The sequence below is a fragment of the Odocoileus virginianus genome, chromosome 5 (genome assembly GCF_023699985.2).
Source record: "Odocoileus virginianus isolate 20LAN1187 ecotype Illinois chromosome 5, Ovbor_1.2, whole genome shotgun sequence".
NCBI classification, from domain to species: domain Eukaryota; kingdom Metazoa; phylum Chordata; class Mammalia; order Artiodactyla; family Cervidae; genus Odocoileus; species Odocoileus virginianus.
This window is the reverse complement of record NC_069678.1, coordinates 10,924,730-10,952,580: the sequence shown is the minus strand read 5'-3', so window position 1 is coordinate 10,952,580 and position 27,851 is coordinate 10,924,730. Positions and strand designations below refer to the sequence as shown.

Genomic DNA, 27,851 nt, shown 5'->3' with positions numbered 1-27,851 from the left:
TTTTGTTGGAATTATGTTAAATTCATATATAAACTCAGAACAACTGAAATTTTTATGATGTTGAGTCACCCTGGTCATCCTGTCCAAGAGTATATGAATATCAAAATCAAATTTATATAAAAAATTTTAAACAGGTATAAAAGACATTTGGGGGCATTTGGGAAAATTGAAATATTGACTGTATAATATATAACATTGAATTAAGGTTAATATTGTTATGTTATAGTACATAATACATAACATAGTTTTTGCTACTTATTCTTAAGAAATGCATGCCTTGGTAGTTAGGGGTAAAGTGCCATGATACCTACATCATTTGGCAAAAAAAAAAAAAGACACACACCCGCACAAATACACTCACAGGGAGTGTAAAAGTAGAGGCAGAGATAGAGAAAGCAAATGGTGAATTGGGGTGAAGTGTATATAGGTGTTCATTATACCATTCTGTTAACATATCTGTACCTTTGAAAACTGTAAAAAAATATTGGGAGAAAACATGATCTTCAGGAATATTTTGCCACCTCTTGAGATATTGTTTTTTTCTTTTCTTACTTTTTATTTTCATATAGATTCCTGTATCAAGCCTGAGAGATACAGTCCTAGAACTGGCAGTGTTTGATCAACACAGGAGAAAGTTTGATAATTTCAGTTCACTAATGCTAGAATGGAAATCCTTAAATGAAACACTAGCTCATTTTGAAAATTATAATTCAGTGGAGATGGTAGCAAAGGATGATGGCAGTGGGCAGACCCGGCTACATGGTATTGTAAACATTTATGAATCTTTTTATATACCTACTATATGGTTTTGCACTAAGTATTTCCTTGTGCATGAGAGTTTATTTATCCTATCTCACCTTTCATCTTCAATCTTTGTATTTTTTAGAAGACATAAAGGTAAATTCCCTTGTTTGCAAAGTTAGGGTCTAGAGTCCAACATTCCTCACAAGAACACAAAACTAAATTAATTATTAAATGGACTGGTTGCCTATTATTTGCCTAAAACTTTGGAAATAGTATTCAGTTGTTAGCCAGTGCTTATTGAGTGACTTCTACATGTAAGGCCCTCTGCTTGGAGGTTTAATGGTAAATGAGACACTCACAGCCTCTGCCCTCATAGGCTTACAGTCCAGTTGGGAACACCAGACTTTAAACATTACAATTGTGTTAGATGTTCTGAAGTGAAAATGTGAGGTGCATTTATAACAGAAGAACCTAACCTAGTTTAGATCAAAGAAGGCTGCCCTGAGAAAGTAACATTTACTCTGGTAAGGCAGAAAGAAGAAATAGAATGAACTAGATAAGTTGAGTGAGACTTACTTAGAGAGCAGGAGGCAGAAGATGGAATTCTAAGAGGGCAAAAAGCCCTCTTGGACAGTCACTCATCAAGCCTCTGCTGGTAACACATTTGCTGAGATTCTGTTCTCCAAAGCAAGTCATCTGGCCAAAACCAGAGTCTTGGTGGGCCAGGACTACTCCAGAGCATGGATACCACTGCAAGCCATTAATATAACAATCTGAGTGCATGTTCAGTTGCTTCAGTCAGGTCCGACTCTGCTACCCCATGGACTGTAGGCCTCTAGACGCCTCTGTCCATGGGATTCTCCTGGCAAAAATACTAGAGTGGGTTGCCATGCCTTCCTCTAGGGAATCTTCCCAACCCAGGGATCAAACCCACTTCTGCATTGGAGGCGGATTCTTTACCACTGAGCCACCAGGGAAGCCCAATATAACAATCTACCACAAATTAATCCCAAAAGTGAAGAAGAAAATGGTTAGAAGGGTAATTTTAGGTTTCTGGTGTGAACATTTGGTAACCATTTTTTTAAAAAGATTTATTTATTTTATTTTTTGGCTGTGGTGGGTCTTCGTTGCTGCACACAGGCTTTCTCTAGTTGCAGCCAGCAGGGGCTATTCTTTATTGCAGCATGCGGGCTTCTCATTGCAGTGGCTTTTTTGTTGCTGTTGCAAAGCACAGGCTGTAGGCACATAGGCTTCAGTGGTTGCAGTGCCTGGACTCAGTAGTTGCAGCTCATGGGCTCCAGAATGCTGGCTCAGTACTTGTGGCACACGGGCTTAGTTGCTCCACAGCATATGGGATCTTCCTGGACCAGGGATCAAACTGATGTCCCTGGCATTGCAGGGTGCATTCTTAACCACTGGACCACCAAGGAAGCCCACCATTTATTTTTTTAACTTTGAATTTTATATTGGAGCATAGTTGATTAACAATGTTGTGTTAGTTTTCAGGTGTACAACAAAGTGATTCAGTTATACATGTACATGTATCTATTCTTTTTCAAATTCTTTTCCCATTTAGGTAACCATTCAATTGAGTAAGAAACACCAGAGAGGCACTTCCCTGGTGGTAGTTAAGAATCCACCTGCCACTACAGGGGACACAAGTTTGATCCCTGATCCTGGAAAATCCAACATGCCACGGGGCAACCAAGCCCATGTGACGTGACTACTGAATCCACACCTAGACCACATGCTCCGCAACATGCATCATAACAAAGAGTAGACCCCATTGGCCACAACTAGAGAAAGTCTGCTCACAGCAACAAAGACCAAGCACAGCCAAAAATAAAAAATAAAAAGAAACATTAGAGAAATAAGTTTTAACCTTTTCCTTACCCTCCAGGAGTTTATAAATGAAACTGAAGTTGTTCAGTCATGTCCGACTCTTTGCTACATGGACTATAGCCTACCAGGCTTCTCTGTCCATGGGATTTTCCAGGCAAGAGAACTGAAGTGGGTTGCCATTTCCTTCTCCAGGGGATCTTCCAGATCCAGGGATAGAATCCGGGTCTCCCACATTGCAGGCAGACCCTTTGCCCTCTGAGCCACCAGGGAAGAAGCTCCCTCCAGCAGAGAGTTTATACTCAGGTTCAATTTAAGGGCTTAACTACAGACTATAACATAGTACTAATATGTATATGATACTAAACATTAAATAATGTTTAAATTAAATAAATAATTAAATTAAATTAATTAATTTAAATTAAATAAATACCAATAATATGATACAGTTAATGTAAAAAGTGGTAGGAAAGAAAGAGATGCTTGTTATACCCTGTAATGATAAATCACCAAATACCATCCATTTTATTTTCTAATTTTTTTTGGTTTTATCCTTTCTTCTCTAACTTCATCACTAATATCCTCATAAACTCTATCCTACATCACCATAGTTGCATCCTAACTGATCTCAGCGTGTATCTCCTACCGTCTAATCCATCCTGCATACTACTGTCCGGAATGATCCTTCTAAAGTATAAATACAAAACTCTGTCTTAAAATTCTTTTTAAAATAGTTTGTCTACTAATTTATTGAGCTCTTATGACATGCCAGATACTACATTAAATACTTTATATACTCTTTTATTTTTATCTTTTAATTTCTTATTGGTCTCAGTTGTGGCAGTTGGGCTTTCTCTAGTTCCGGCACGAGGGGAGCTTCTCTTGTGGAGCATGCGCTCTAGAGTGGCAGGCTCAGTATTGTGGCTCCTGGGCTTAGTTGCCCCACAGCAAGTAGGATCTTCGTTTTCTGACCAGGGATTGAACCCACATGCTCTGCATTGGAAGGTGGATTCTTAACCATTGTACCATAAGGGAAGTCTGATACATTCTCTCTTGTTATCCTCATTGCAGTTATCGGAGACTGACATATTATCCCTGTTTTGTAAGTTTACTCACTCATTAAACATTTATCGAGTTCTTATTATATTCTAGGCTGAGTTTTAGGCCCTGAGACCATAACAATAAACAGATGAAGCCACAAGTTCTCTGATATCATAGCCTATAGTATACTCTTAATTACTGACTGTACTGTGACCAGTGTTGTCACAGTGTCTTTCTGGATAACTTCATGCAGCTTAACATACCAACCCATACCTGCTTCTTTGGTTTCACCTGTTATTGCCACCCACATGTTTCTACATCTTTCTCAAACTCAATGACTTTAGATCCTTAACCATGACAAGCCTTGTCATTCCTCTTTCCTTTGCATAAATTGTATTTTCTCTCTCTTTATTTATTTATTTAAATTTTTGCATCTTTGCTTAGCTAAACTCTTCCTCTAGTAATCTAGGAATTTTCTGTCCCTCTATATTCCCAGTCTAAGGAGAATGTTCCTTCTTTGTGCTCTTATATATTCTGTGTTATGTGCTTTGTACATACTTCTATATTGTAGTGCATTGGTTGGTTTACCTCTCAGCCACCCTCCTAAGCTGAAGGTAAGAACAGTGTTGTCTTCATCTCTGTATCCTAATTACTGCCATAGTACCTAACATATAGTAGACCCTTAATAAATCTTTGTTTTGAATGAATGAATGTAAGATCGTGAGAAAATGTTCTGCAGATTTATGCATGATCATCATGTGTTGAGAATATAATAAGAATCGACCTCAGTAAAGTGGCAGATTCATGTTAGTTAAATTGAAAAGAATAAAGGAGTAAAGCAAGGTCAGATTATAGATGGTTTCAAATACCAGTTTAAGGAGTTTTAATTGCTCTAATAAGGGCTAGTTAGCCATTTAAAATTTTTGAGTAAGGGACTGACATAACATTTACATACACATAAGAGTTTAGAAATGTAAGAAGTCCCAAAGGACTTTCTCTTTATTTCTCATTTCTATTTTTAAATCAAACAAAAATTTCCCCATACACTACTGTCAGCTTATTTTTGGACTCACAAGCCATTAGAACTGGAAAGAATTTTAGATTTTTGCCTATCGATCTCCTGTTTAATAAAAGAACTGAGAAATAAACATTGCCAAGGTCAGGAAAGTCAGCACAAAACCCCAGTTTTCTCTTTCTTTTATATTTCCCTAATCACTGTGTGTGTGTGTGATTTTTTTTTTCTCCCTCCAATAAAATACCATTTGGAAAAAATTATGGTAGAGTTTGGTTTTCTGGGGACCCTTTTGTATTTTACATGTTATTGTTTCTCACAGGATATTTTTCTGCATGTCTCCAGGTCATCAGATCCTTAAAGTACATCAGATAAAAGGGACTGTACTCATTGGAGTCAATTTTGTGGGCTATTCAGAGAAGAAAAGTCCAAAGGTAAGTGGGGACTGTTATATGAAAAATATTAATTAACTGAAATTTAAGGCTCCTTCAGTTCAGTTCAGTTCAGTCGCTCAGTCGTGTCCGACTCTTTGCAACCCCATGAATCGCAGCACGCCAGGCCTCCCTGTCCATCACCAACTCCCATAGTTGACTCAAACTCATGCCCATCGAGTCGGTGATGCCATCCAGCCATCTCATCCTCTGTCGTCCCCTTCTCCTCCTGCCCCCAATCCCTCCCAGCATCAGGGTCTTTTCCAATGAGTCAACTCTTCACATGAGGTGGCCAAAGTATTGGAGTTTCAGCTTCAGCATCAGTCCTTCCAATGAACACCCAGGACTGATCTCCTTTAGGATGGACTTGTTGGATCTCCTTGCCATCCAAGGGACTCTCAAGAGTCTTCTCTAACACCACAGTTCAAAAGCATCAATTTTTCAGCACTCAGCTTTTTTCACAGTCCAACTCTCACATCCATACATGACAACTGGAAAAATCATAGCCTTGACTAGACGGACCTTGTTGGCAAAATAATGTCTCTGCTTTTTAATATGCTATCTAGGTTGGTCATAACTTTCCTTCCAAAGAGTAAGTGTCTTTTAATTTCATGGCTGCAGTCACCATCTGCAGTGATTTTGGAGCCCCCAAAAATGAGGTCTGACACTGTTTCCACTGTCTTCCCATCTATTTCCCATGAAGTGATGGGACCAGATGCCATGATCTTAGTTTTCTGAATGCTAAACTTTAAGCCAACTTTTTCACTCTCCGCTTTCACTTTCATCAAGAGGCTCTTTAGTTTCTCTTCACTTTCTGCCATAAGGGTGGTGTCATCTGCATATCTGAGGTTATTGATACTTCTCCCAGCAATCTTGATTCCAGCTTGTGCTTCTTCCAGCCCAGCGTTTCTCATGATGTACTCTGCATATAAGTTAAGTAAGCGGGGTGACAATATACAGCCTTGACGTACTCCTTTTTCTATTTGGAACCAGTCTGTTGTTCCATGTCCAGTTCTAACTGTTGCTTCCTGACCTGCATACAGGTTTCTCAAGAGGCAGGTCAGATGGTCTGGTATAGTCTATAAATATAGCTGATGTAAATCTGAACATCATGTACCTTTATGATTGTGCTATCTTTGGCTTTTGAAAGAGTACTGGACTCTTCACTCCCTGAGATGAGGAATTAACAGTTGGTGTTGACCATCATGGTTCTTCCTACATTTCTAGGAACTTTCCAACTTGCCCAGATCTGCGGCTGTGGAGCTGCTCCTGGTAGATGATGTAACAGTATTGCCTGAGAATGCCACCATCTATAACCACCCTGATGTGAAGGTAGGAGCTGTATGGTTCTAGCTAAATGGAATCATGATGGAGGGGAGAGTTCTAGCTTATTAAAATTAATAGTATAAATATAAAAAAGCTCATATGTGTTAAAAATCACTGATACATATATAATGTATATATAATAAGTATCCTTAGCACTAGTACTTTAATAATTATATTTGGTCTTTGGTCTATTGATTTTAATCTTTTATTTATTTATTTATTTTTTAAATAAAAAGTTTTATTGGAGAAAAATAGAACCACCGCGTACACAGGGAAAAGAGCACAAAAATTCAACTGATACAGAACTGAAAGTCACAACTACCCAATGTTGTTTGCAGTTATTTTTCAATTTCTTAAATGGCTTCCCTCAATTTTTAAATAGTCTTGCCAATTTTTTTCAGCTGCATCAAATTTCAAGTGCATCAAGTTTTCAAAAAATTAAGAGCCTTAGCGAAGGGACCAGCTTTTAAGATAACAAAGGTGACACCAAGTCTCCTAATAGGACCAATTCTACAGAAAAATTCCTGAAGCACATAGCTACTGAGTCTGGTAGAACAGTAGCTCAGAGACCATCAGGGATTAGTTAGAACACTGACTCAGACGGTCCAGTATGCAGAGAGGGCAAAAAAAAAAAAGCTGCATTTCCCTGTCAGATGAGTTCATGTAAGAAAACCAAGGAGGTGCTAAGAAAATACAGGCAATGGCTGCTCAAAATAATTAAGAAGGCATTCTAAATACCACATATTATTAGACAACAGTGTGTAAAGTGATGCAATTAGAAAACAGGCAACTTAAAAAAAAGTATGGTCACAGGTCTTTGAGAACTCAAGAAAACAATCAATAGCAAACACAAGAGCTGAAAGTCTTCTCAGCTGATGGTCGAAAGTGAAAGTGAAGTCGCTCAGTCGTATCCGACTCTTTGCGACCCTGGACTGTAGCCCACCAGGCTCTTCCGTCCATGGGATTCTCCAGGCAAGAATACTGGAGTGGGTTGCCATTTCCTTCTCCAGATTTTAATCTTTTTTTTTTTCAGAGGTGAAAACCCCCCTTTATTGTTCTTTCTGCACGCAAAATGCTGGTGGTCAGTTGCCTACATGCTAGCACATCTGAGAGAGCCCAGTTCTGGGTGGGAGGTCTCGTCATCATTGCAGTTGGTAGCCCAGTGCCCAAACATCTCGCAGATTTCACAGTATGGGCGTTCCTCGCTCCGACTGCCGTGGTGTGCAGAGTGGGGAGGGTCCTCAGACATCTGGGACTGGGTGGGACAATCCTCTGTGTCATGCAGATCAAAGCAGTCACATACGTCACAGAAGAGGCGGGGTTTCTTCTTGGACTGTTTTTCCTGGTCATCGCTGTCGTAATTGTTCAGGTCATCCCCGTCCCCGTTCTAGGCTGCTTCTGACATCATCTCCACCTTCATCGTGAGGTCCTGATTCTTGCTCTGAAGGTCTACTACTACTACTGAATTGAGGAAGCCAATCCGACTCTCCTGGGCTCTTTCGTCCTCTTCTGCCTGAGTATCAGTATTACCTGAGGAGCTGCTGAGCTGCATCTTGTTTTCTTTGAGTTGAAGCTCCAAGTTCTTTACCTTGAGCTCAAGCTTCACCTTATCAGACTCTAGAGACTGAACAACCGAATGCAGGGACTTGGCGGACGCGTTCTCTCCCCTGAGCACCGTGACCTCATTTCTTAGCTTTTCCAGCTCCGCATCCTTTTCTGTGAGTAAGGCACTAGTGAAACTGATGGATTTCTGCAAGGAAGCTTTTTCTTCATCTGCGTCTTTTATTAACTTGGATTCTCTCTTTTTCATTTCTAACAACTGATTATTGAGTACAGATCTCTCTTCTTCCAGCTTTCGGTGACTGGTGACTTCGTCCCTGCTCCTCCCCAGCTCCTGGTTAAGTTTCACGTTCTCTTCTTGCAGCGCTGAGAGCTGCTGGGACTTCTAAGCTGCTGCCTGCTTCAAGGTTTCCACTTTTCTTTAATTCTTCTAGTTTTTGGTTCTATACCATCAGAAGCTCTTTTGATTTGTTCAGCTCTTCCACGTTTTTCAAGTTGGTGTCTTTAAGTGTATCCAATTTGGCTCCTTCGGCTTGCTTCCCCAGCTCCTCCAGCTTCTGCAGCAGCTCGCAGTTCTCCTCCTGTGCGGCCTTCAGCCGCTCCTCTGTGTCCCGGAGCAGCTTGTGGAGGTTCTGCAGGACTTCTTCGTGCTTGGCTCTGCTCTCAGAACTGGCTTCCTCGTACCTGGCTTTCAGATCTTGACACTCGTTGCGGCTCATTTCCATCTTCTTTTCCAGGTATGACAGTTTTCTCAGCAGTTCTTTCTTTTCTTCCTCCTGCTTTTTAGCTGCTTCTTTCTGACTTTGTTCGGCTTTGAGAGTTACTTCCCCGATACTTTTCTGCAGGAGGCTTGTGTTTTCGTTAGCCTTGGTGAGTTTCAGCTGTAATTCTTCTACATCTCTTTCTTTCAGACATAGTTCGTCGTTCATTTTTGTCAGCTGAGAAGAATTGTCTCCAGACATTTTCATTATTGCTGCAATGTCATTTTCCAGTTTTTTCTTCGCCTTTAATAGCTGCTCTTTCCTTTCATCTCTCTCTCTGAATTTTGCCTTCATATCTTGCATACTTCTCTGAAAAGAGACTGCCTCCTCTGAAGCATCAGCGAACTTTTCTTTCAAAGTCTGCAGTTCTTTTTCCAAAGCCTCTTTCACTCGGCTGACTTCGCTCAAGTTTTCCTGAAGGTTATTAAGCATTAGCTCTTTTCCCTGCAGCTCTCTGGTGATGCTACTAGCCTTGCCGCTTTCAGCATCCTTTTCACTCTCTAAGCTTTTAATCCGTTTCTTAGCTGCTTTGAGCTCCTGTCTGAGGTCCTCGATTTCCGATTTACCTTCAGAGCTGGCTTTCTGAGGTGCATCAAGATCCGAGAGCTTTTCTTTGGCAGCCTTGAGCTGTGATGTAAAATGATCAATAACCTTGGTTTGCTCATTGCATTTGGCTTGTAGCACCTCTAGCTCCTTTACCTTTAGCTCGGCTTCCTGCAGTTTGTTTAAGGTGTCCTCCATTTCCACTAGGTGCTGGTCTTCCGCTTTGTCCAGCTTCGGCTGGATGGCTTCCAGACTGTTCTCCTTCTCTTTAATGACTTGCATCAGCTTAGCCTTTAGGGCTTCGAGCTCTTTCATGTGAGCACACCTTTCCGAGTCCTGTCTGTTCTGCAGCTTTTCTATTTCCTGCTGGTGGTCTAGTCTCATCTTCTCTATCTGCGTTTTTAACTCCGCAAACTCACCTGTCTCGGTGCCAACCCCCTTGCTGAAGGACACCTTCAGCTCCTCCATGGCCTGCTGGTGGGACGCAATGGCTGTTTCCAGCTTGGACTTCCACAGGATGATCACGTCTGAATTCTCCTTGTTGGCGTGGTCGAGCTTGCTTTTCAGGGACTCATTCTCACTGGAAAGCTTCTCTGTGGCGGCCTGCAGAGCCTTTAACTCCTTCTGGTGTGTTTCTTCCCAGGCTCCAAAATGCTACCTCAGAGAAGCGACTTCTTTCTGATGGTCACTATGAGTGGCTTCTATCTTCTCCTCCAAGGCGCTGATCTCTTGCAAGAGGGACAGTGACATGTCCACATCCCCAGCCAGCTTATTGGACTCCAGCCGCCTCCGCAGCTCAGCTACCTCCTGCACTCGCAAAGCGAGGTCTTTCTCGAGTTCCACGATGCGGGACTTTTCTGACACCGTGGCCACCTCAAGATCGCCCTTAGTAATTGACTCTTCGTCAATCCGGAACTGAAGGTCCTCAACCTTCCTTTTCTCCTCTTCAAGTTGGTTAAGTTCCACCTTCTCCCAGTCGGCAGCTTCCAGCATCGTTCTAAGCTGGTCCATCTTGGCCTCCAACTCCAGGACATGCTGGTCATGTCCGTCCCGGGCCAGGGCGAGCTCCTGCTCTATCTCCCCGACGTGGCTCGTGGCCTTGGCCACCTCCGCCCTCTCTAGATCTCGTTCGGCCAGCAGCTGCTCAATATGCTGCTGCTTCTCCTTCAGGGCCTCCGGGAGGGCGGTGGTGCCGGAGATCTTCCTGGCGTAACAGGAGGAGGTTTCGGTCAACAGTCCTGTCCAGCTGGGCTTGCTGCTCACGGAGGAGGCCATGGAGCTCATGGAGCTGAGAGAGGAGGCGGATGGGCTGCACTTCATGCTGGCCAGCGTGGTTGCCATCACTCGCCTCACTGCCGCGGCCTTGGCTTTGGCTGGCGTGGTGGAGGGGAAGCCAATCTTGGTGACTTTGTGGATCGGAGCAAACAGGCCGTATTTGCGTTGACACTGAAAATACCTTGTTCCAGCAACAGCCCTGTCATTCTTCCCCAGAGGTTCATCCAACTCCACGCCGTACCACTCCCCCTTGGCAAAGTCTGTCTCCCCAAGAAACCGGACTACACCAGCCTTCGTGCCACCAACCAATACTCAGTCTCCGATTTTTTAGTTCTCTCTCTCCTTTCTTGATTGAGCCGGCCTCTGATAGGTTGTAGATAGATTTGCTGGCGGTTTTCATAAAGTTGCTGATCTGAGATGCAGCTGAAGGTTCTTTTGCAGTGGGTTGGGACAGTCTGCGGGGAATATATGAGGGGGTGACTCGGGACGAGGACGCCATGCTGACTGCCGAAGTGGACTGAGGCAAAGGGGCCCTGGCAGCGGGAGTCGTCTGCGGGCCGTCAGCTTCAGCCCCGGCCCGCGCCTCCCTCGTCAGCTTTGAAGACCGGGTGAATATGCCCTTCAGAGGCTCACACTGGAAGTACCAAGCTCCTACCACCGAGCCGTCGTTCTTGCCGATGGGTTCATCCAAAATGATCCCGGCCCACTGGCCTGGTGCAAACTGGGTTTCTCCCAGGAACTGGATAAACCCAGGCTTATTCCCGTTCACCCAAACTTGCTCCCCAACTCGGAAGTCATCCACAAACTCCTCTTGTGTCTCAGAGGACGGAGTGCTTGAGGCTTTTTCAATGGATGGTGTGTTTTCTGTTGGAGCGACAACAGCAGCAGGTGTCTTCAAGGCTGTGCTTCCAGGCTTCAGGATCTTGGTGGGGGCCTTAAGCCTGCTTGGTTTTAGCATACTCATTGCCTTCTATGTTAGAGCTTTCTCTCCGTTGCCTGTTGCCACTATCTTTCCCTTGTCTTTGATACAACTGTGGTTGATGCTACAGTGCAGTCAGTCTCTGGGTTAAATCAGTTTGGTAGGCAGCTTCTGCTGCCATCTCTGAAAGACTGATGTCAGTCATCCAGGTGGTTTCCAACTTCAGGTACTCTTGCTGTTTTGAAGTCATCTCAACTCTGGCTCCTATAATCACCTGCCATACTTCATCTTCCTCCTGTGAATTCATTTTCCCAAGTAAACTTGTGTATTGTCGGTACAGAGAAATTAAGGTATAAACAGCCTTAGTATATTCAGTGATTGCTTCAATCAATGCATATGCGGTCTGAGAAAGGTAGAGGTGCTATCTGTTACCAAAGACACAGCCCTCCTCATTAATGTATCGTTACTAAGAGAATGAGGCTCCGGTTTCTGGGCAATAGGGACTGCACACAGAGTGACCCCGAATCCCACAGCCACCGTTTTGTGCCATGGTCTTATCAATTCCGAGAAACAGCGCTTCTTAAAGTTAGCCACGACAGGAACACACTGTCTGTACCTGAAAAGCGAGGATACGCTCCGAGAAAGGCAACTCTGTAGAGCCGCCATTCCGCGGCGGCAGGACTCCAGAAGCACACGCCGGCAGTAAACGCACTGCGCGAGCAGGGGGCGGGGAGCGGCCGCCTCTTGAGAGGGCTTAGTCCCATGACCACGCCCCCGCCCGAGAGCGCAGTCGGGATTGGACCAGATTTTAATCTTTTAATGTCATACTCTTTCTTAGGTAAGTAGAAATTATTTTCTTTGAAATAGTAATAATCCAAAGGGAATGGAATATTATTTGTCTTGATTTTTCCATAGGAAATATTTAGCCTTGTGGAAGGATCTGGTTATTTTTTAGTCAACAGTAGTGAGCAAGATATTGTCACCATCACTTACCTGGAAGCAGAAAGCTCTGTCCAGGTGAGTTCTGGAAATATACCCAGATCGACGGTCTCAGGTCAAAGCTCATTCTTAGGAGAAGGATTGGAAAAACTTTATTGGGCATTTCAAACTTGTTACAAACAATAACATTTGTGTCATTTTATTTTTTTAACCTATGTAGATTCTTAAACAAAAAAATGAGTTGTGTTTTTTTTGTTTTTTTTTTTGTAACTGCCTATAGAAGGAAATGGCAACCCACTCCAGTATTCTTGCCTGGAGAATCCCATTGCCAGAGGAGCCTGGTGGGCTACAGTCCATGGGGTTGCGAAGAGTTGGACACGACTGAGCGACTTAGAATAGCATATAATATGGGGAAATTTTTGGTTCTGATTGAATAGAAACAGTGTAGGAGACATCTAACTATAAGATTTCCATTAAAACAAGGTTCAGAAAGAGTAAAACAAGTATCATATATTAACGCATATATATGGGAATTTAGAAAAATGGTTCTGATGAACAGAACCATTCTGCGGACACAGTTGGGGAAGGTGAGGGTGGGACAAATTGAGAAAGTGATATTGACATATATACACAATCATGTGTAAAGAAGATACTTAGTGGGAAGTTACTAAATAACACAGAGTCCAGCCTGGAACTCTGTGATGACCTAGAGGGGTGGGTGGCGGGAGGGGAGGGCGGCTCAGGAGGAAAGGGATAGATATAAGACTATGAGCGATACACGTTGTACAGCAGAAACCAACACAAAATTGTAAAGTGATGGTCCACCAATCAAAAAATAAATAAAAAATTTAAAAAGAAGGTTAATTTTTTATAAATTTCAAAGCATAGAACTGTGTGCATAGTTAAATATACTGTTGACTTTATAACCTGAGTATATGGTGTTTTCAGCCAGACATGGCAACTCAAAATATTAATCTGGCTCCATAGTCAATATGCCAAGGGATTTTCTTTTAGTTGACTTGCAGTAATAAAAAGTGTACCTTAAAAAAAAAAAAAAGTGTACCTTAACATATGTATTTATTTCCTTCAAAGAGCTCAAAGGAATTTAACTTACTGTAGTCATAATGTTGCTTTTTGAATGGGGAGACTGAGGCCCTGCATGCCAGCAAAGGATGTAAAAACCATCCTGCTGTGCAGGAGCTGTGTGTAGCACAAGAAGGAAAAACGAAGCATCGATCCACCCTGTGCTCTCTCTCCCTACTCGTGATTGCACTGTAAATGTCCCTGGTTTTCTTCCTGAATCCTTTCCCTGTTCAGAATTTAAAAACTGGATATGAACGTTGGATTCTGCTTGAAATCAATCAATTTTAACTCTTCTCTTTATCATTAATAAATATTTGTTAAGGGTACATATTTTGCCACAAACTGAAGCATCACTTTAAGGGGACATATTATGCTATGCCTGAAACTTATAATGTGACTTCTCAGAGTTTCTATCACAAAGAAAATAAGATACTGTATTTTCTACTTTGGATGGAAATAATTGCTCTGATTATGCTTGGAGCATGTTTACTTCTTTATCCAGCTGCAATCTTCTTCCCTCTAGTTAGTTCCCTTACATCCTGGAATTCTCACCTTGGAAGTCTATGATCTGTGTTTGGCTTTCTTGGGCCCAGCAATGGCTCACCTAAGGGTGTCAGACATACAAGAGCTGGAGCTTGATCTGATTGATAAGGTGAGAAATGTTTGCTTTATCTCTTAAGGGAAGCAGGTGTCTTTCTCACTCACTAGTGTCACTTAAGATAGTCTGTGCTCAGCTACTGTGTGTGTTTGCCAGGCCCTTTGATAATGTTAATGGAAATACCTGCCCTTAAAGAACACCATTCCAACATTAATCATGATGAAGATAGAGTGTTAAAGAACAGCTTAAAAGAATACACATAGATTACACTTACTTGCTCAAAGGCTGATCAAGAACATTTAGCATGAACCAAAGGGCTTGCCACCTCTGCATTAAACTGCCCTAGGTAAATGAGACAGCTTTACTAAATTACCTTTTAATTTCTTTTTTAATTTTTATTTTTATCTACCAGGTTGAAATAGGTAAAACTGTGTCAGTAACTGTGAGGGTTCTTGGCTCTTCCAAACGCCCATTCCAAAATAAATACTTCAGAAACATGGAGCTCAAATTGCAATTGGCTTCTGCCATTGTGACCCTGGCGTAAGTACCATTTCAGTACTTCTTTCTCCTTAAGTTTATTTTCATGAGAATATCCCTCCTGGTAGCCTGGTTATCCCTCCCTTAGGTTATTTCAGATTTTCTTCTTTCCTTTTTTGTCACAGTATCTTTCAGCCCACATTCTCTTCCCGTATTCAACTCTTGACAAAATACCCCTTCCACATCCTCAGATGTCTTGTTTTGGGACTAATATGTGTCTCATTAACATTTCTATTTTATGGAACTTCTTGGATGATATACTTTGGGGATGCTTCAGGCTTGAGGACCTTCAAAAACTCTATCTAGAAGTAGAGGCACTGGTATTCCCCTCTGCAAAAGAAAAAATACAGAAATTCTGAGGCAATTTAGTATTTGTAGTTTTGCCAGGCTATGTTTATATTGCCCTTATTCCTTTGGAGACTTAGAACAAGTATTTGCCCTTCAGGAGCTTCCCGCCATTGCTCTGAACTTTGTCTTGACTCTGAAAGTTATTTTCTGGCAGTTCCTTTTAACCTGGGGTAAAATGAGCAGAAGATTGGGAATTCCCTGGGGGTCCAGTGATTAGGATTCTGTACTCTAAGGGCTATGTGTCCGAGTTCATTCCCTGGTTGGGGAACTAAGATCCCACAAGCATCTTAGAAAGATGTATAACTGGCCAATCTTAAAAACAAATCTTTCTCACCTAGAAATTCATGGGTCTTTTCAGGCTAATGGAGGAACAAGATGAATACTCTGAAAATTATATCCTTCGAGCTATCACTGTTGGGCAAACCACACTTGTAGCTATTGCCAGGGACAAGATGGGGAGAAAATTCACATCAACCCCTCGGCAAATTGAAGTAAGGAAGCTATCTCATCCAAAATTCATACTTCATCTTGTTTATAAATGTACAAGTTTTATAAATATCCAGTGGTTAGGACTCCATGCTTTCACTGCTTACATCATGAGTTCAATCCCTGGTTGGGGAACTAAGATCCCACAAGTTGTGAAGTATGGCCAAAAAAAGTAATTGTAAACATAATTTTAATGACCACTTTTATTCCAGTGAGCAGATACACAATAACTTATTTAAGCATTTTCACTTAAGTAATTTATAATTTTTTTGCTATTAAAATGAAAGTTTGTGTTTATAAAATAAAATACCTGTCTTTGTATACAACTTCATTGTACATAATTAAGATTTTTTTTTTCCCTTAGACTAAGCTGCATGATCATTTGTTGTGAAGTTAACTCTAGTTAACCACTGTTGTCCTTTTGGTTTTCTCCTTCAAGGTGTTTCCTCCATTTAGACTTGTTCCGGAGAAAATGACACTGATTCCAACTAACATGATGCAGGTGATCCTAAAGCCAAAAATGAGCCTTTGTCTTCATCCCACCTCTGCCCCACCCCAATACACATATACACCTCTTCCTGTTGGCATTCCCTTGTCCCCTGTCAACCAAGTACAACAGGATCTGATAAAGAAGAAAATTAGTATTTTCTTTGTTCTATGATAATCGTGGTATGAACTACTTCTTGGAATCCCATGGATTATTTATAGCACTTCTTTTTCCTCTGCATTTGAGCTGATATGGCATATGCTGGTTGAAAAGTGGGGGAAGATGAAGTTCAGTTGCTCAGACAGAATGTTGGAAAAGGAGATGTGACTTCTCCTCAAACTCCAGCATTCATTGGTGTGTTTAAATTTCAGGTGATGTCTGAAGGTGGCCCTCAGCCTCAATCTATCATTCATTTCTCCATCAGTAATCAGACTGTGGCTGTTGTTAATAGGAGGGGCCAAGTTACAGGGAAGGTAGTTGGCAGAGCTGTGGTCCATGGCACCATTCAGACAGTAAATGAAGATACTGGAAAAGTCATTGTGTTTTCCCAGGTATCGGTTCTTCGTTCTGCTCTGCTTCTGCTCTTGCATCTGGGAGTCATATTGGGAGGTAGAGGAGGAAATAGTGATGGGGAGGGTGTCAGTAGCCCATGGGAAATATGAGATTTTTAGTGAAAAACCCACTGAGTATTTGACATTGTTATGAGACATAGTCCCTATGCTTAAGAAATTGTTTCAAGAACAACAACAAAAATCCCCCCCCCAAAAAGCAAAAACAAAAATCGCATATATATTGCATATTTTTGTTGTCATTGTTGTTGAATGCTCCAAACAACAACAATCAAATGAGTTGTCATAAGCATCTCTGTCTACCCCACAGACACTCCCTCTTAGCCTAAGCTTGCTCTCTACCCTGTTGAGCAGGATGAAGTACAGATTGAGGTTGTACAGCTGAGGGCTGTTAGGATCCTTGCAGCTGCAACTCGACTCATCACAGCTACTGAGGTCAGTATGATGGTTCTGTTCCAGGTTCATTACGTTGATAATACCAGCTGGACAGGAGGTGTAGCACAAAACCATTCTTCCTTTTCAGATGCCAGTCTATGTCATGGGAGTGACCAGTACCCAGACCCCTTTCTCCTTCAGCAGTGCCAACCCTGGGCTCACATTCCACTGGTCCATGAGCAAAAGGGATGTGCTGGATTTAGTGCCCAGGCATTCAGAGGTATGAACATATCTGTTAATATATTACCTTAGGGGTTTATTTTATTCCATCCTTGTTTTTAGACTGACTTCCTTCTAAACTACATAGCATTATTACTTACTCTTTTTCTGATTGTTCTGTGAATGCTATAAACCTGAAAATCATATGAAGAATCCAAATTTGAGTATTCAGATAATACTACACAATATTTAACATACTTTGCCGGAAAGAGCTCTTAAGAAAGCAATGCTTACATTTGCTGTTGTATAATGTTGCATTTGTGAACAAATAACTGTGTTATATGAATAACATATTATGAATATAAAGTATTTTTACATAGAGTTTAAATTTAGCATACTTTGCTGGAAAGAGCTCTTAAGAAAGTAATGCTTAAGAAAGCATTGCTTCCTTTGATACATTTGCTGTTGTATAATGTTGCATTTGTGAACAAATAACTGTGTGTTACATGAATAACATATTATGAATATAAAGTATTTATACATAGAGTTTAAATATGTGATATAATCTTTCAACATACTCAGACATACTTAATTATATTAATAATCATGTTTGTACTGCATGATGGGCAGTTGACATTAAGACTTAAGAAAGCTGGATGCTGAGCACATTTCTGGGCCCATGCTACTAGGAGCTGGGGAAGAACTGGAATCTTCCCTCGCGCACGTAGGGTGCTGTGGGTGCCATAGGGTTTGTGTGGGCCACCAACTGGCAACTGATTCTGGACTGAGTACCTTATATCAATGGCAAATTTAAGGACAGTTAATTAAACTGTTCTTCCATGGTTGTACCGGCTCCTCCAGATTCAGCACCTGTTGCATTTGAAATGCCCAAAGCCCCTCAAGATGGCCACTGAGGAAATCCACAATGCAAGATGAATCTTAAATAGCCTTTATATTTGAATGCATTTAGCACTTACTCTGAAATCTGGAAAAAAAAAGAAAAAAATGAGGTGGATACTACCGACAAATTTTACCTACTTCATGACATTATTACCTGATCATCAGTTTAATGGCACCCACCCAAGATGGTCCAGGATCAGTGGCAGCCACCTAGGTCTGGACTTTACCTTTGGAAGAAGAAACCTGGGGCCAAGATACCCAGAAGGTCACAATTCAGTGCCTACAAAAACAAAGAATTAGAGTTAGACCTTAAAAGAAATCAGAGGGGTTATAGAAGCTACAATTAGTAAGTCATTTCTGGAGCCAGTTAAAAAGAAAAGTATGGAAAAACTAAAAATTTTCCAATTTTCTGAAAATATACTAGATCTATACTCTAAGGAAACTCTAGTGGTTGGGTCTTCTGTCATGGACTGCACAGAGCCTGGTTATACTTGGAACTGAAAAGGGATAGAACGATACTTAGTTTGGTAGAGTTCTGCAGAAGGATTTGGCTTTTTTTTCCAAATAGGAAAAAAAGGGATAGCAAATAGGAATTGTGTGAAAAGAAGGGATGGCATAAGCCTTATTAGCACCCGCTCTACTTTTTCCTTCCTTTAATTTTCTTGTCTAAAGAAGCACTCTTTTCTCTAACAGAAGAAATGATTGAGAGCTACACAAAGATTTTCTTCCCCAGCCTTTGACCTCACATAGACAAACTGGGTGATGAAATGGGCAAATACAAAGGTCTATAATGGGCAGTGTATTTGGCAGTTCCGTGGATCTGTTTCTTGCTTCAACAGTGCTTGGATGGAACAGGCCCAAGGACACCCCCTTGCCCCCGCCTCCTACCACCTGCCAACCTTTTCTCCAGTCGCAACCACTGGAATCAGTCACTTAGCTGTCCACGATCACCAGGGACCAGCCAACATCATTTTTTGGGCTTAACTCCTTATTACCAATCAACTATGAACTCCCATATTTGTCAGCATTATTCCACTGACATGGAGGCTATCATCAACCACCTGGTCAACAAGCATCTGTAGGCCTCCTACACCTACCTCTCTGTGGGCTTCTGTTTCAACTGCAATGATGTGGCTCTGGAAGGCATGGGCCATTTTTTCCACAGTGCGGCTCTGGAGGGCATGGGCCAGTTTTTCCACTAATTGGCTGATGAGAAGGGCGAGGGCTACAAGCATCTCTTGAAAATGCAAAACCAGCACAGTGGCTACACCCTCTTTCAAGATGTGCAGTAGCATCTGAAGGTGAGTGGGTAAAACCCAGAATCCTTTGGAAGCCTCTGCACTCATGGAGAAGAACATGATCCAGGCCCTTTTGGATCTCCATGACCTGGGTTCTGCCCATGCAGACCCCCATCTCTGTGACTTCTTAGAGAGCTGCATCCTAGATGAAGAGGGAAACTCATCAAGAAAATGGTGATCACCTGACCAACCTCCAGAGGCTGGTTGGTCCCCAGATTGAATTGGGTGGGTATCTCTTCTAAAGGCTCACCCTCTAGCATGACTTGGAGCCTCTGGAGCCCTGCAGCCTTTGAGGAGCCCCTCTGGTGTCAGGACTTTTGCATGACAACAGAAGCCTTTCTCTATAACCACTAGGCAGCTTTTCAACTATCCTGGAGCCCTCTCCTAAACCTTGGACCAAATGGAAACGTTAAAACTTTTTTGCAGCAAAAAAGGAAGAAAGGTCTCTAATGTCCTACAAGGTAGACTTCCTGCACTGTGGTGTCACCATTTAGAAATTCAGTTGAATTAAACAATTATAAAACACTTATTATTTAGCATAAAACTTCCTTCCAGACAATTGATCAAAATCTGCACAAGGGAAACGGGAATTTTTATGTAGGGGTGGAGGGAAAGGTGATTTTGGAATTTGGAACTCCTGAGTCAAGTGAGCAAAGGAAGGTCTTGAGGGCTCCAGACAGTAAAAAGGCAGAGGAGACAGGACATGAAATGAATAATAGGAGTGAAATTGCCAAAAAGTTAGGCGAGTGCCTACTTCAACATTTGCCTTAGTGTTGGACCTCCCTTCTCTCCCACCAGAAGTCTGTCAAGGTCTAATCCTCTTGTAGTCTAAACTAGAATGGAAGTGAAGCAAATAGAGAAATTGTCAGCTAGTTTTAACATCGTCCTAAACAGTGGCTTCCCTTTCTTGTCCTCTTCCTCACTTGCTATCACTGTGAACTCCAGGAATAGATTGCCTAACCTCTCTCTCATCTCAGGCTCTACTGTCTCAACCCATTTAGAAAACCCCTTTTTTTCATTTGCATTCTTCTCCTATCAATTAATTGACTTCAAGATGAGAATTCTTGTATAGGAATCTTCCCAGAATTAGTTGAGCACTGAACACAGAAGGGTACTTTAGAGGTGACTGTGTTGCTGGGAATATGAAAAGAAACAAATATGAAAGTAAGCCCTGTGGGAATTCCCTGGTGGTCCAGTGATAAGGACTTGGTGCTTTCACTGCAGGGGACCTGGATTCAATCCCTGGTTGTGAACTAAGATCCCACAAGCTGTGTCGTGTGGCCACAAAAGAAAAAAAAGAATGGGCTTCCCTGGTGACACAGTGGATAAGAATCCTCCTGCCAATGCAAGAGACACAGGTTTAATCCCTGGTCCAGGAAAATCCCAAATGCCATGGGGCAACTAAACTGCTGCACCAAAACTACTGAAAACCATGCATCCTAGAGCCCATGATCTTCAACAAGAGAAACCACCACAGAGAGAAGCCTGCACACCACAGCTAGAGACTAGCCCTCACTATCTGCAGCTAGAGAAAACCCATGTGCAGCAGTGAAGACCTAGTACATCCATAAATAAACAAATAAGTTTTAAAAAATTTTTAAAAATGAAGAATGAAAATAAGCCTGAAACTCTAATTCTTCTGGATAGCTATTTTCAACAAAGAGGGAAGGGCACAGTGTTTATTCGTGAATATTTCTTAATCCATCCCTTTACTGTCTAGGTTTTTCTGCAACTCCCAGTAGAGAATAACTTTGCCATGGTTGTCCACACAAAAGCAGCTGGTCGGACCAATATCAAAGTCACTGTCCGCTGTATGAATAGTTCATCTGGACAGTTCGAGCGGAATTTGTTAGAATTGTCTGATGAAGTTCAGATCCTGGTAAGGTCCCAAACCTAAATCTTGTTTTTGTTTATCAAGGAGAAGAAAGTTATATTCTCTAATATTCCATGAAGAGCTTTGTCTGGATAGAGATAGAGAAATTGCTAGAGGGATCTCTAAAATAGGCTTATGGTTTCTAGATCTTTGTTATTTCTGCTTATTGTTTGTCTATGAGTATTGACCTTACAAACTACAACACATGCATTCAACTCCAACACAATGAATAGTATACAAACACCACGATAACTAAAGAGGAATTGATTTCTGATTTGTTCTGCCTAACATAGATATTATGATACATTCCACTTAGCTATATTCACAGGTAGAATGAAATCCTGTCCTAACATCTGGTAAGGTATGAGTATGAAGTTTCTATAGATGGTCTCAAGCTGAAAGTTAAATGGCCCTACTGTTTTTAGAATTCAAAGAAAAAATATATTTTGTGTAGAGGAAATAAGTTTCTCTACCTCTGAATTTGGGATTAATTTTTTTCTTTTCTTTTTATCCTTTGTTTTGGCTTTGGTTCCCTGATTCAGTTAGGGGTAAAGGAAAAAGCACTTTACTGGGAAGTAGAAGACCTAAATAGTGCCCTTGCTAATTTAATACTATAGGTTCTTCATTCTCAAATCTCTTTTTAGATTACTAGAACTAAAATTAGAAATTTCAAAATCATTTTATACTAATATCTAAGTAATATAGGGGATGTGGTAAGTGCAAACTATGCCTAGTCCCTTGTAGACAGAAACAGGCTATGTTAGGTTATATATTCTAGACTACCTAAATATGTTTTAAATGCCTGGCTCATTTTGGAAAGCAATATTGTGGAACTTGGGCTCAATTGCAGTCAGGCAGACTTGATTTGTAGTTTGTCCATTTGTGAGTAAAGGTCATCATTTGTCTTTTCCAGAAATGAGGACAGCATCATTTTCTCATTCCAGGTGTTTGAAAAACTTCAACTTTTCTATCCAGAGTGCCAACCTGAACAAATTCTGATGCCCATGAATTCTCAGCTCAAACTCCATACCAACAGGTAAGGAGAATAGAGAAGAAGATAGGCTAGGATCTAACTTTACCCTCAGTGAAACACTGCACATGAAAAGAAATTGCCTTCTAGGTGATTTTTCTAACCCACAAGTAAATTTTTTAGTTGAAGTGAAGTCCACATAACATAAAATTAAATTGTCTGATTCAGTGGTGTTTAGTACATACACAGTATTGTACAACCATCACCTCTAGTTTCAGAACATTTTCATTATCACCAGAGACCCACACCCATTAAACAGTCACTCACCATTCTCCTCTCCTCTCAGTTCCGAGCAATCACTAATCAGCTGTCTCTGTGGATTTAAATATTGTATGTTTCATGTAAATAAAATCATACAATGTGACCTTTTGTGTTGACTTCTTGCAGTTAACGTAATTTCAAGGTTCATCCACACTGTAGCATGTACTTCATTCCTTTTTATGACTGAAGGATATTCCATTGTATGAATATACTATGTTTTGTTACCTAAGTGTCTATTGGTGGACCTTTGGTTTGTTTTCACCTTTTAGCTAGTGTGGATAGTGCCGCTGTGAACACTCATGTACAAGTATTTGTCTGAATACAGTTGTCCCTTGGCATCCACCAAGGATTGGTTCCAGGACCCACCCCTGCCCCCAAAATCTGCAGACTCAAAGATCCATTATATAAAATGGTATAGTATTTATAGTGCATTTATAGGTTATAATGTATATAACCTATGCTCGTCCTCCTGTATACTGTAAACTATCTCTATTGCTTATAATACCTAATACAATATAAATGTTATGTAAATAGTTGCCAGTCCAAGGCAAGTTCATATTTTGCTTTCTGGAACTTTTTGAAATTTTCAGTCTGTACTTGGTTGAATCTGTGTTTGCAGAACCTGCAGGTATGAAAAGCTGACTATACCTGTTTTTAATTATTTTCACTAATTTCTTGATGATAAATATGTAATAGTATTTGATTTTTAAGGAGCTAAGCATAATCCAAAAGCTGACTTTTACCTGAGGAACAAATAACTACACAATAAGGAGAATGAAGCAGTTTTCTGAGTACAGCCTCTAACAGTGATCTAGGCAATTGCTACTCCTTTTTACTCATCAGTCAGAACCCCCAAGAGATGCCACTTGCCCCCATTTATTCCCTAGGGAAGGGGCCGCCTTTGTGAGTTCCCGTGTTCTCAAGTGTTTCCCTAATTCATCTGTCATTGAGGAGGATGGTGAAGGGCTCCTGAAAGCTGGTTCCATTGCAGGTACTGCTGTGTTAGAAGTCACTTCTACAGAACCTTTTGGAGTAAACCAAACAACTATAACTGGGGTTCAGGTGAGTTCAGGGACTTACTCAAAAAAATAAAAAGAATACCATGGCCTTAAGAGGCAGATTTACTTTATTTAGAACTAAAAACTTCTCTGGAAGTCAGAAATGAACGGTAAGATAAGAGGACAATCTTGACATGAACCATCAAATTAAAGTGAACTTTAGAGTCCTTGTTATAAAAGAGATTAATCTCAAAATGGTATGACTGTTTTCTGAGCAACTTTGGCAAAAGTATTGGTATGGGAGAAATGCAGAACTATTACTATCAAAGTTAGGCTTTTTGATATGTTTTAAATGTTTTTAGACATTTAAAAAAAATTAGAATTAGAAGAGACCGTAGAAGTAAGTTAGTCTAAAACAAACAAAATGTTTGGGGCATTAAAAATCTAGTATGTTCTGCCTTGTGTTGCTCCTTTTATGTATATTTTTTTACCTACCACAAAAACCCTATTATACAAGCATCATTAGCCCTATTAAACTGATAAGAAATATAAAACCTTGAATGGTTAAATGAAGATATGAAATGATAAAGCTAGGTTTCAAAGCTGGACTTCCCTTACTGTATCACAGTATTTTACTTCCCTTACTTTATCGGTTATAGTGCAAAAACACAGTCTATAGTATTCTTGATAAGTTATCAATTACTTAACAATAAATATTGACACTCTTCACAAAAGAGGAAATACAATCCATTCCTCAAAAAACTCCAGCTTTGCTTCATATTTCTGCTGTTTTAATCATTAAAAGAGGCTTCCCAGGTGGCACAGTGGTAAAGAATCCACTTGCCAATGCACGAGATGCAAGAGACACAGGTTTGACCCCTCAGTTGGGAAGATCCCCTGGAGAAGAAAATGACAACCTGCTCCAGTATTCTTGTCTGGAAAATTCCATGGACAGAGGAGCCCGGTGGGCTACAGTCCATGGAGTCACTAAGAGTCAGATATGACTGAGCAACTGAGCACGCAGTGATAATTAAAAGCCATTTCCTGTACTGTCATACTTCTTTTTCATTCTGATTTAAGTCATCTGAAATCAAGAGCTAGCTACTTCCTACAAAAGAGGAACACGATTTTTACCATTGATTGTAAGTCTCAGAATATGGTCAAAGCTCCCCTCCAGTGCATTCTGCTCTGTACCAGTAGGTTTTGTCTCCCACAGGTAGCACCAGTGACATACCTGCGAATGAGCAGCCACCCCAAGCTATACACGGCTCAAGGAAGGACCCTATCAGCCTTTCCTTTGGGCATGTCTCTTACCTTCATTGTTCAGTTTTACAATAGCATCGGAGAGAAATTCCACACACACAATACCCAGCTTTATCTGGCTTTAAACAGGTATGGAAGGCAAAGGAATGGTGTTAACACTATGGCAGAAATCTTGTAAATTAGCCTGGTGTATAGCAGCCCTAGTAAATTCTTCTCATGTTATGCACTTGGAATCTGATCTTTCTTTCACTAAGATAGGGAGGGACAGTTGACTTTAGTATTGGAACTTCCCTGGAGGTTCAGTGGTTAGGACTCCATGCTTTCACTTCTGTGGGCCTGGGTTCAATCCCTGGTTGAGGAACTAAAGTCATACATGGTGGTATGACCAAAAGAGCAACAAAATAAAAAACTATCTGCTTTAAAAAAAAAAAAATGGGAGAAAGACCAGAATTAATTATTCAATGAAGAAAAATTTTAATATGTTTTGAATCTGATAAGTCCTAGCTCATATAAAACTCCTATAGGGAGCCAACTGGAGTATTATCAAAAAGCCAAACTGGAAAAAAAATTTTTTTAAGAAAAATAGCCTAGCTGGGCACCATGTATATAAATGTAATAGACCTGATCCCTGGCCCTAGTTGTTTACTCTCCACTGTAGAATTCCATCTGAATTCTTTTGAGCTATTAAATATAAAATGTTGTGATAGGGTCTGACTCCAGAACTGTTGACTCTTTTCAGAGATTTCTACCTTTCATGTCTACTTTCAGAGATGACCTGCTGCTCATTGGACCAGGGAATAGGAACTATACTTACATGGCCCAGGCTGTGAACAGAGGGGTGACACTTGTGGGGCTCTGGGACCGGAGACATCCAGGCATGGCAGATTATGTCCCTGTTTCTGTAGAGCATGCCATCGAGCCAGACACCAAGCTTACCTTTGTCGGAGATGTCATCTGCTTCCATACTTACCTCCTCAACCAGAATGGTTTGGATACTTTCCCTTTCTCAACCTCACAACTGACAGGATTAGAAAGCAACTCATCCCTTAGAGGATTTCTCTCTGAGAAAGAAAATACTTTAGTGTGTTTGATTATTTTTCATATTAATTGATAATTCTCAGTTTAGTGCCCATTTCTCTCCATAGCCAGCTGACTAGAAGTCAGCCAGTAGTATTTATCAAATGTCTGTTGAACACGTAGGCAGTGTAGAGTACCATGCTTTCTCTTCCACTCCCAGCTTCTGAAGGAAGATAACTGCAAAACTGAACATCAGTAAAGGATGAAATGAAAGGAAGGAAAAGACAATAAGGCTTTAGTTCTAAGAACCAATTGTGTGTACACTGTTTTGTGAGGCAACTTTAAAGGCCTAACTTCCACATGTACTATCACTGTAAGAAGGTTTGGCCTTGTACTGGACTATAGTATACTCATGATCAGCAAAGTATTTCTGTTCTAAGAAGTACTGTTGAGTTACAGAAAATCAGTCTTGGCTTTGGAAATGTGTTGTATCTTTAGGCTTACAGGTAACATATCCCAAAATGGTATGCTCACTGGTTGTATGCAATCAAATAATCCATCCAAGTAAGGCTGGCTGGGGTGGTATGTGGTTTCGGTTTTGCATCCTCTTTGGGGAATTATGGATACATGTTATTTGAGTAAAGTGATGTAACATTGGACCTGACTTTAACATTAACCATATATTTTGGACTTGATACAGAGGGAACTCTCTTCAGCCTGGGTCAAATCCTCCAATCCTGACAACTGACTTGTAAGCAACCACTACTTATTAACATGTAATCCAGAGTCAGTGAGCTAACTGCTTACAATACCATGACTGTTAATCTTTTGTCAATGAAGCAGAAGCTTTTTTACTTCCTTTTCCTAGGTTCTGTCAGGATGGTCACTCTTGTCATCCATTCTGGAATTTTGGGTCATCTCAAGTCAGTACCTCTTTGGATGAGAAAGCAGAAGGGCCACATTTGAGGATCAGTAATCCAATCTAATATTTGACATTTCTCTGGCACCTTGGGACTTAAGCCAAAGTAAACTAATCCTCTCTTCTGCCAGTTGATACTTGCTTGCAGTCTTCTTGCTGATATCAGTCAGTAGGTCAAAGCAGATTCATCCTTAGCAGGGTCTATACAAAGTTTAAGGAGTGCCAGTCCTATGTGTAAAAGATGTTTTTCTTTTTCCTAAGGAGAACAATTACATTCTCCAAGTAACTTCTTTTGTGATTCTAAGGTCAGCAGTTCCTATTTTGTTTTGCTGACATGATATATGAAGGGGAATCCAACATTAGGAAAACAAAGTTAGGGACTTCCCTGATAGTTCAGTGGTTAAGACTCTGCGCTTCCATTGCAGGGGGCACAGGTTCAATCCCTGGTCCAGGAACTAGTATTCCCACATGCCACATAACACAGCCAAAAAATGAAAAGAAAACAAAGTTATCCTCACAGCTGGGTGCTCCTCCTGGGAAGGGATATATGTATGTTTAAATGGTCTACTGATTTGGATTCTGAGTGAGGTTAGAGTGACCATGAATTTAGATCAAAGATTGCAGTCAACTGCTTTCTCTTATCTTTTCCTAGGTGAACCTGGGATGTGGATGATTTCTGCTGACAATATTCTACAAACAGACATTGTCACTGGGGTAGGAGTGGCCAGGAGTCCAGGAATAGCAACTATCTTTCATGACATCCCAGGACTAGTGAAAACATATCGAGAGGTAAAGTTAATGATATGAGTTGAAGAGCTCATGGGTGTTCCTTGGTGGCCTAGTGGTTGGGATTCCAGGTTTTCACTGCCGTGGAGCAGGTTCCATCTCTGGTTGGAGAACTGAGATTCCACAAGAGTCTGAAGTAACTATTTCCATATATGGGAATATATATCCTATTAAAAGAAATATACTCATATATCAGATATAAAACCAGACAACAAACTTTATTGAAACATAGATAATTTAAGCATAGATTAAGGTTCTTAACCAAAGGAATGACTAGTCTGATTTGTAATGTAAAATATCACTGTGGCTACTGATTGGTACTACTGTAGGGACAAGAGTAGAAGCTGAGAGACCAGTTATTGCTGTTCCCAGCTGAGATATGATGGTGGATCAGAGTGACAATTGAGGAGGTGG

At 40.9% G+C, this 27,851-nt stretch overlaps 1 protein-coding gene and 3 pseudogenes across 10 annotated transcripts in view; 2 read left to right on the top strand and 2 right to left on the bottom strand.

The window, feature by feature from the left end:
* Positions 1 to 27,851, top strand: part of NUP210L (nucleoporin 210 like) — a 103,688-nt gene that overhangs the window by 61,857 nt on the left and 13,980 nt on the right. For 6 of the 10 annotated variants that reach the window (XM_020887325.2, XM_070467375.1, XM_020887324.2 and 3 more), the window contains 17 exons: positions 570 to 762; positions 4,982 to 5,070; positions 6,295 to 6,399; positions 12,367 to 12,468; positions 13,997 to 14,125; positions 14,484 to 14,611; positions 15,315 to 15,447; positions 15,882 to 15,944; positions 16,301 to 16,480; positions 16,853 to 16,933; positions 17,022 to 17,153; positions 21,011 to 21,169; positions 22,108 to 22,199; positions 23,342 to 23,516; positions 24,669 to 24,844; positions 25,484 to 25,701; positions 27,304 to 27,440. In XM_020887325.2, coding sequence (XP_020742984.2) covers positions 570 to 762; positions 4,982 to 5,070; positions 6,295 to 6,399; positions 12,367 to 12,468; positions 13,997 to 14,125; positions 14,484 to 14,611; positions 15,315 to 15,447; positions 15,882 to 15,944; positions 16,301 to 16,480; positions 16,853 to 16,933; positions 17,022 to 17,153; positions 21,011 to 21,169; positions 22,108 to 22,199; positions 23,342 to 23,516; positions 24,669 to 24,844; positions 25,484 to 25,701; positions 27,304 to 27,440 — 2,292 coding nt within the window. Of the gene's footprint in view, positions 1 to 569; positions 763 to 4,981; positions 5,071 to 6,294; positions 6,400 to 12,366; positions 12,469 to 13,996; positions 14,126 to 14,483; positions 14,612 to 15,314; positions 15,448 to 15,881; positions 15,945 to 16,300; positions 16,481 to 16,852; positions 16,934 to 17,021; positions 17,154 to 21,010; positions 21,170 to 22,107; positions 22,200 to 23,341; positions 23,517 to 24,668; positions 24,845 to 25,483; positions 25,702 to 26,432; positions 27,245 to 27,303; positions 27,441 to 27,851 lie in introns of those variants that run through there. The other 4 variants (XM_020887332.2, XM_020887326.2, XM_020887330.2 and 1 more) reach the window with 4 other exon arrangements.
* LOC139035135 (CAP-Gly domain-containing linker protein 1 pseudogene) lies at positions 4,589 to 11,496 on the bottom strand (annotated as a pseudogene).
* LOC139035136 (diablo IAP-binding mitochondrial protein pseudogene) lies at positions 8,734 to 12,210 on the bottom strand (annotated as a pseudogene).
* On the top strand, positions 17,529 to 21,004 carry LOC139035137 (cytochrome b-c1 complex subunit 10 pseudogene; annotated as a pseudogene).